Here is a 9,268-nt window from a genome sequence, read left to right on the forward strand (position 1 = left end):
AGCCTTATAATGCAAGCCAGTATTACACCAGCACGTTCCCTTTAAGGTAGTAGACTAGTAGGGCATGAAGTAGCAAGGCAGATAATGGAGCAGTGGGAGAGGAGGATCAAATTGCCTTGTACAATGGAGTCCATAATCTAAAATGTAAATCCAAATTAATATTAGAGAGAGAGAACACTCCCGCTGCCATCCGAACTGCCTGGCTGGCTTTCCCAGCCTCTAACTTGACAGACCGGAGTTGTCCATCTCTCTAGCTTGGAAGCGACGGACGCCAAGTGCTCTACCAAAGCTGAAAGCGAGCGACAGGAGAGAACAAACGAACTTACTCTGTCCTTCAAATTTCCGTATGATGGTCCCCAGGAAGGTGTTTTGCGGTGCCACATGCCCCCTGCGAACAGGCATGTTGCCCGGGTCTTAGCCGAGCGCTCCGAGCTCGGAGTTCTCCCGGGATGTCTCCCGGGCTAGAGCCCAGGCCGGCGCGCAAGCCGCTCTTTGTGGCAGCGCATCTTCTTTGGAGAGCAGAAACCTCTTCCCATTAGCACCACTTCGAGACACCCGCGTTCCCCGCCGGAATCCAATCCATCCCGCTCACCTACTGGAGGGGGCCTTGCACCGGCCTGCCGCGGGTGAGAGGCTTTGGGGGCGGGGAGGGGAGGAGGCGGGGTGCGGGAGGCGGCGGGGGAGGGCCGAGGAACGCGGGGGGCGGGCAGGGCCGGGGGGGGGGGCGGGGAGTCACAAGGGCAATCGATCTGTTTCTCTTCTCCCAAACAGCGCCAATTTCCCAGTGCAAATGGGCTTAACCTGGCTGTTGCCCAGAGCCCCAAGGATTGCTGGTGGGCGGGGGTGGGGTGGGGTGGAAGACTTGTGCGCCTTTTGCAGGAAGGGGAAAAAGAAAAGGAGGCAGGGTGGGGGTTGACGTTTCTGTCCCCGCCCTCTCCCCCTACACACACACACACACACACACACACACACACACACACACACACACACACACACACACACACACAGCCTTTATCCTGGGAGCTTGGGCGCCGCCACAGCTCGGGTTACTCAAGCGTGCCTTAGCGGAAGGCAGCCAAGAAATCTCCAAAACTCAGTGATAAAACAGCTACTCTGGGAAGGTGATCTCCAACGCCACTAGCCACAGGGCTTCATCCTTAAGCGCCTCGCACCGAGGGAGCTAACACACCCTCAGCTGCAAAGAAAATACAGGTGGGAAGCTAGCCCTTCAATGAGTGTTTCAAAGCTCTGCTGGCGCTCAGAATGTTGAAGATTTAAGATGCGCCACCTAAGAGCGCAGGAGCAATTTCAGGGTCCAGCTCGGACACCTGAGCACGCCAGGGGTGATCCCTGAATGAAACCCAGCCTATCCAGCGCTGAGCTAAGCCTCTGAAAGACTGAAGGATGTCAGCACCGCTGAGCATGCCGGGTTTCCCCGAGGGAGTCCCCGAGGAGTTGCAACGTTTGAGGGGTGACTGGGTCTCCAGGCGCTAGGGGTTGCCAGGAGGATGATAAGGCCAAAGACAGTGTAAACAAATGGTACAAAACAAGGCAAGAGTTCGGACCGGGTGAGGCTGGGCGCCAGGGAGAAGGAACAAAAGGTGGGTGGGGCTAAGAGTTCGCAGCCTTGAAGTGACCTCCCTTGCTACTTACCTTCTAAACACACTAGCCAATTCTTTCAGCTTTCTCATCTTTTCTAAGGGAGCGCTTGCAAACGACAGGAAGAGAGATTCAAAGGACAACATCGAGATCTCGTCGTTCGTGCTTCTCACAGTCTTCCAATGTGAGAATCTCCTCCTGGCTTACACATACTTCGGACAAATACTCCCGAAGACTTAAGGCAAGCTGTGCCAGGAAAACATCTTTTCAAAGTTGTTTTTTCCAGGTTTCCTTTTCTCCCCTCTTTCTTCTTTCCCTTCATTGATGCTGTCACCTGTAATAGCCGCAGCTACACTCCTGTCTGTATCTGCCACCGTTTCATTCTACAAAAGAGAGCATGGACAAACCTCTTGTTTCTTTCTGGCAATAAAGGTCCATAGACTTCCATCAGGGCGTGTAGCTAGCTGAATGCTAGAGGGTCTCTGATAGGTCAGAGTGCAGCCCACTGTTCTGCTTTGTCTGAGTCAGTTGGGTTCATGTTTTGTTAGTTATAGCTCACCTCTGAAGCGAAATAGTGAGACTGAAACTAAGTGCCAAGAGGCAAGGTTAGTTTAGGAAGGTGAATCAACAATTTTGTAGGAAATAGGAGACTAACATAACACTTCATACGTTCCATAAAACATACAGCCCCCAAAATCCAAATTAAAAACAAGAACCCAAGGAATTCTAATTATTGCACATGAAAGTATTGAAAACAATGAAGTGAAATGGTGAGTGCCTGGAAAAGTTGAATTTTCTAGTTAATTAGCTTGAATTTTCCTGAATCTGTACAGTTGCGTCCCTTGTAATATTGAGGACACACACTTTTTCCCAAAGCATGGTTTATTCTATCTTCTTTTATTTTATAAGTAGATCATTCTGTCATTCTGTTCCCTAACTGCAGCTGGGCTTGCAAGAAGAGCTCCTCTTCCAGATGCAAAAATTAGTGGAGCTATCCGTGGTGCTGACTCGGATACTGCTGTTAGCCAGTGGTTACTGAGGAAGCCAACCAATGACAGTGCAACTTCAAACTCAGTCAAGTGGCTGTTCAGTCACATAGCCCGATCTTAGTCACCAAATGCCTAGAAAAACACACGTTGCTATTTTTGATACACTTCTGAAACACCCTCCCTTTTTACCTAGCTTTTTAAGTAACTTCAAGTTCACATTTTTCCCCAAAACAAGGACTCCAGAGAAAGAATAACCTAAAAATTGTGTGGACTGTAAGTTTTCCGTATAACGTTTCATTGCCTATAAGGTTTCCTGACACAATAATACGACAGCAAGTTGTAACAAAGCAGCATGACTGGCTAATAAATTTTAAATGACCTTTAAACTCAGCAAATGAATACCGCTTTAAGGTAATAACTATCCTTAGCATGTTTTGAAACACAAATGTTTCTCTACTATAGGAAAAGAGGAACTGACCTACAGGAGTTTGTTGTGCAATGTTTCTTTTTGGACTGTGCCACTGATTTTCACAGGCTACTGCATTTGGAAACTCCGTAACTCCACTTTCTCCAAGAGGAAAAATGGATTCCTATTTACTAGAGTATTTTCTCCTTAGCTACAATACTCAAAATGGTATGTTTGGATTAGCTAATAAAATACATGATAAATTTTCATAGCCCGTGTAATATATGAGTAAGATATTAGGTTCCACACTTTCCCAGTCATATTTAACTAACATCAGTTCTACTCACAAGTCTATGCACAATCATAGAACATTCCATAACCTATGTATTATAATTGGTTGATTTGAACAGAAGATTAAATGTATTCTGTTTCTAAATTATCCCAGTAATCGTGTTCATTATATATTGTCACAGTGGAGGCAAGTATATTAATCTATACTCACCCAATAATAGAACAAAACCAGAGGGTGACAGCCAGGGCATCTTGCTGGCTGGAAAGTTATCTCTTTTCATCCCCACCTTCTGTAAAACCTGACTTCATACATTATGGGTTTTATTTCTAACAAGCATTTTGAATATTTGGAGTTGTAAATCCAAATGCTGAAAAATTGCATAAACTATGCTCTCAAAATCCCATGAAATGTGCAACTTGACACTCAGTCACCTAATTATGAGCAAAGATACAAAATAGATTCATACAACTTTTAGAACTTGTAGTTATTCACATTTCCTTGAATCTAAGCTATTAAGAATTTAAATACGTAAATATTTTAACAATGCCTACTACATAACAAATAGTGATTTTTTTATGCACACATTTATGCATATGTGTGGTTTTGGGTGTACTGCTCAGTGATAAAGCATGCTTGCTTATCATGCATGGCAATCTAGGTTCAATTCCTAGCACACTTTAAAAAATGGAACTTTTCTTAAGATCCTACATTAGAAAAATTTTAAGCATTTTATGTTTTCTCCAGTCGTTATGGAAAGAATATTAATCATCATGGAATGCTTAAGTGCTATTTTTATGCTGAAAATGAAAAATAAAAACTCTATCAGCAAATAAATGGTATTACTTTAGCATTTTACTGTTTTTGAGGTGATATAGAAAGTAATTTGATGAGATTTATGTAAAGTTTTCATATAATTTAGCAAAACTCTTTTATTTATCTGATGACCACAATGCATCATTTTAATGGGTATCTTAATGTGGTCTTCTGTGGAGATGCTGTATCATCTCTTACTAACTGGGTCACACCTAACTTAAGAAACACCCGACTCTACAGTTATGAGTTGGGGAGATTTTGTCTTGCCTTATCCTTTATAGCTTGGAATCGCCTGAGAGGTGGGAATGTTGAAGTCCTCTATTAACACAATAATATGTTTGCAGTTTGGAGTAGAGAAAGAAGTAGAGGAAAGACTAGGTTCTACCATTACACTACTTTATTATAGTGGAATTAGGGGCTGGGAGACGGCTCAACTGTTGACGAGCTTTCTGCATATCATGACAATCTGAGTTCTCATGACCAGGCTTGGGATTCCCATCTCCCACAGGGAAACAGGTATGATGGCTTCTCTGTAACACCAATGCTTGGCAAGTGGGGACAGGTAAATCCCAGATATTTCAGCCAGGCAATCTATTTGAAACTGAGCTCAAGATTCAGTGAGAGATCCTGTCCCCCAAAATAAGGTGGAAAGCAATCAAGGAAGATACCTAATAACAATCTTGGGCCTTTAAAATCTAAGGGGAAGAGTGATATTGGGAGATACCCAACATTGATCTCTGACACGACCATACACATACATAGACATCCCATACACAAAAAATAAAATATAACAGAAAATATTGAAAATATTTACGATATATATTTGTGGCTTCATTTCTCAAATCAGTGGGAAAATTCCTGATTTTCAGGTTTGTGTGAACAGTAAGTAAAAGATATATACAGATTTTTAGCATAAAATCTGGTACATAGTAAATGATTTGTCTCATTGCTGATATATTAAACTTACTATAGTAATAAACTTGATTCTATGAAGACTGAGGTGGCTATCTCCTTTCTAAAGTATACACCAGTTATTACAGAAAATAACCTGTTCAAATGAGTCAAAGATACATCAATAACAGAAACAAGAAGTGATGATAACAAAGAATAACAGATAACAAGAAATAACTGAACTCTATAACTTATAGAAATTACCCCAATATGATAAAATTGGAATATTATAGTAATATTCCAGCTGAACATTTGGCAGCATACAGTAGTAAGATGGTTCACATTATGATTTTTTTTTTTTTTTTTTTTTTTTTTTTTTTTTTTTTGGTTTTTCGAGACAGGGTTTCTCTGTGTAGCTTTGCGCCTTTCCTGGAGCTCACTTGGTAGCCCAGGCTGGCCTCGAACTCACAGAGATCCGCCTGCCTCTGCCTCCCGAGTGCTGGGATTAAAGGCGTGCGCCACCAACGCCCGGCCACATTATGATTTTTTTAATTTAAGAAATAACTCATTAGTTGACTAAAATTGAGAAACATTTTACATATCACTTTCTTGAAGTCTGAGTAAATGAACTCCTTCACACAGTATCTGTAGATATTAATATTGTTTTAGTTTGCCTATTCATTTTTCCCTTTACTTAAACTGTTTGATATAGTCCCTACATTTAACTTGACATCAGTTATTTTGAAAAATTTAACTGGGAAATGAATCTTGCTTTACAATAACTTGCTATTTTCTATGTTTCCTTATGCAACATTACCATTCACAAATAAGTGCTCTTCTATAAACATATTTTGAGGTTGTTGAGCAGACCTCATTAAATTTGCCTTTTATTTTGAAGGAAGAATTCCAATTATGTCTAACCAATTTTATAGCATTTTCAAGTACTTCTGGCAAAATGATGGGGGTGACTTAAAGTTCCCTTTGTGGGAAAGATTGAGGAGCCTTTGGGGAAAACACTGAACCAAACTATAAGAGCTTGAAAAGTTGATTTAATCATGAATTTCTCTATCATCAGGGGAAGTCATAAATGTTTTTGGCTGCTACATGAAGGATACATAAAACAGTAAATTTATTTAGAGCTTTTCCTATCTTTATACTGACATTATAGCTTTTCCCCACAGTTTTAGAACACCTTTATCAAAATCCAAAAATTTTAAATTTAAAAATAATATTGAAGAATAATTGATATAAAATGTGATAAACACATTTTAAAGGTGCAGATAAATGTTTTTTTAAGAATATTTTTCTTGTATATAATTTAGGAAGTTTCTGTAGTATTAGGGTTCTATACCAAACCTCAAGTGGCCCTTAGTTTTACCTGTCCCTTCCCATATTCTACCCTTACCCCACTATCCCTCCCCTTCACCATTTGATCTTGATATTCCAGTACAGATCCTGTCCATTCTTAACTATCTATTCCATTTACTCTTTCTAGGAAGATCCATTCTTCCCCCTCTTCATTGCTTTACTCTTTACCTAACCTCTGTGGTTCTCTGGGTTGTAGCTTGCTTATCAATGACTTAACAGCTAACATCTACATGAAATGAATACATGCCATATTTATCTTTCTGGGTCTGGATTACCTCACTCAGGGTGTTTGTTTTTGTTTGTTTGTTTGTTGTTTTTAGCTCCATCCACTTAATTGCAAATTTCATTTTTTTCAATGGCTGAAAAATATTCCATAATGTAAATATACCACTCTTTCTGTATCTATTCATCTGTGGACAGACATCTAGGTTATTTCCAATTTCTGTCTGTTATCAATGGAGCAGCAATAAACATGGTTGAGAAAATGTCACTGTAGTAGGATGGAGCATCCTTTGGGTATATGCTCAAGAGTCGAATACCTTGTAGATGGAATTGAGGTAGACCAATCCCCATCTTCCTGAGGAACCACCACATTGATTTCCATAGTGGCTGTACAAGGTTGCACTGCCACCAGCAATGGAAAAGTGTTGCCCTTACTCCATATCCTTGCCAGCATGAGCTGCCATTTGTTTTATTTATTGAACTTAGGCATTCAGACAGTTGTAAGGCAAAATCTCAAAGTAGTTTTGATTAGAATTTTCCTGACAACTAACAATGTTGAACATTTCTTTTAAGTGTTTCTCAGCCATTTGAGTTTCCTCTAATTATTTGATTTGATCAGTATTTCATTTTTAATTGTTTTTTGCCTTCTTGATGTCCAATTTTTTGAGTTCTTTATGTATTTTGGATAATAGCCCTCTATGAGATATGAAGTGGATCTAGTTGAAATTGCAAAATAACTACGGAATAAGAGCCCCAAATAGATGTCTCTCATCACCAAAAGAAGTTTCTGGTACCAGGAATTACATCTAATTGAATTGTTGGCCAAAGGGGTCCCAGGGTAATTCCCAAACAACCCAGGATTTTTTTCAAGCTGGTTCCGAGTCGCAGGGACGGGAGCCCGAGCCGCCCTGGCTAGCACTGCCCGGAGTCATCAGCGCGAACATGGCGGCCATGTTGGGACTTGGGAAAGTTCCCACCGAGGCCGTGCGGTGCTAGCCAGGGCAGCTCGGGCTCCCGTCCCAATTACTAGTTTTAAATACTTTACATTATTACCAACTATTAGGATATAAAGAAATGAAAGTAGTTAGACATTACAATAGAAATTGTAGTCATATTAGATATGTTTTAAAAATTGAGCAGATATATTTTAGACAGGTCATCTTCAAACCCTTCAGAGATCTACCGAATATGGCATTTAAAATGTTTTAATAACTTAGAAAATTTTCTTTTTTGAGACATGTCGGCTCCTGACAGTACCAATCTACTTCAGAGAAAATATGGGCATTGAAGAAACTGCATATGGAGTTAACTTTCATTGTGGCAAAAGTTAGCCACTGGACAACAAAGTATCCTCAAATCAACAGGACAAAATGGACAGACAGAACACGAAACAAAGGACTACCGATTCCTGCCAAAACAAGTGTGGTTATGGCTTTATCAGAAGGCATCTTCTGAGGCCAGGACAATATGGCACCATCCCTGAAGTGGCCTTCACAATCCAGAAAAGGTACAGTGCCCTTTTTTTCGAAGGCAGCTGAACAGGCAGTGGGCCGATGGCTTCTGTTGTGCAATGGAACAGCAACTGAAAGCTCACGCCTCTCAATAGTAGACTGGCATTTAATAGAGGGATGTGGAGAAGAAGGGGATGCTGAGATGAAGCCATATATACACAGCCAAGAAGAATGGACAGCTGAATTCAAAAACCATCAACAATTTCCAGAATTTAAAATCCTGAATCATGACATGACACTAGTAGAATTCAGGTGTTTCTGGTACATGGACTGCTCTCACCCAATGTGAGGTTGAACTGTTGACCTTGTGTACAACCTACTTCACAAATGAGTCTGTCAGATACGATAAGCCTATAGGCTGAAGATGATGCCCCAACACTTCGGAGAAACCTCAGGTGACTGTCCAGGCAGCTAGCTGTTTCTGTCAACTCACAAAATTTTTGGAAGTTGCTTTTGTGCACTTCCTGTTTTTATTTTTGTTAGCTAATATTATTTCCTTCTTGGGTCTCTGAGGGAGTTGAAGATTAGTTAGTTATAGTTGAAGATTAATTAGGATAGAAAGTGAATTAGATACATTTTGGACTTACTAAAATAGGATAGATAAGGGAATTAATTTCTCTGATTTGTCAAATACAAATGGACTAGACATCGTTTAGGTATTTGTTACTTGTATATATTGTATATAGTTATTGTACTTTTGTATATAGTTTTTCTTTTGTTAGTTATAACCTTTTGCCTTTTTTCTTTTTATTAAAATAGAAAAGGGGAAATATGGTGATATTTTATTTGTACTGAAATGTGATTTTAATTTTATGTTAATAAATAAAGTTGCCCTGGGGTCAGAGCTATTAGAGCCATAGCAAGAGCGTGGTGGTTAGAAGAGCTAGGTAGATTTCTGTGTGTTCAGGGATACAGCCAGTATTGGAGACATACGCCTTTAAGACCTGGAGGGCGGTACTTACAGGCAGTGATGAGGCAGTCATGTGGTTGGGTTTACAACCAATGAGAAGGCAGAACAGAAAGACTATTTAAACACAGACAAACAGGAAGTAGCTCTCTCTCAGGGAAGCTAGGAGCACTGCAGAAGGTACGATTTTATCTCTGAGCTCTGACCTCTTGGCTTTCTCTTTTACATTGGCTCTGTGTTTCTTATTTTTATAAGACGATTGGTTACATC

At 40.4% G+C, this 9,268-nt stretch overlaps 1 protein-coding gene across 2 annotated transcripts in view; it reads right to left on the reverse strand.

Moving 5' to 3' along the window:
• Kcnh7 (potassium voltage-gated channel subfamily H member 7) overlaps positions 1-569 on the reverse strand; it is a 446,649-nt gene extending 446,080 nt beyond the window's left edge. For both annotated transcript variants that reach the window (XM_076569567.1, XM_006984601.4), the window contains exon 1: positions 327-569. In XM_076569567.1, coding sequence (XP_076425682.1) covers positions 327-402 — 76 coding nt within the window. In that variant the 5' untranslated portion in view covers positions 403-569. The remainder of the gene's footprint in view (positions 1-326) is intronic.
• Between the last annotated feature and the right edge of the window lie 8,699 nt (positions 570-9,268).

Source organism: Peromyscus maniculatus, chromosome 4 (genome assembly GCF_049852395.1).
Source record: "Peromyscus maniculatus bairdii isolate BWxNUB_F1_BW_parent chromosome 4, HU_Pman_BW_mat_3.1, whole genome shotgun sequence".
NCBI classification, from domain to species: domain Eukaryota; kingdom Metazoa; phylum Chordata; class Mammalia; order Rodentia; family Cricetidae; genus Peromyscus; species Peromyscus maniculatus.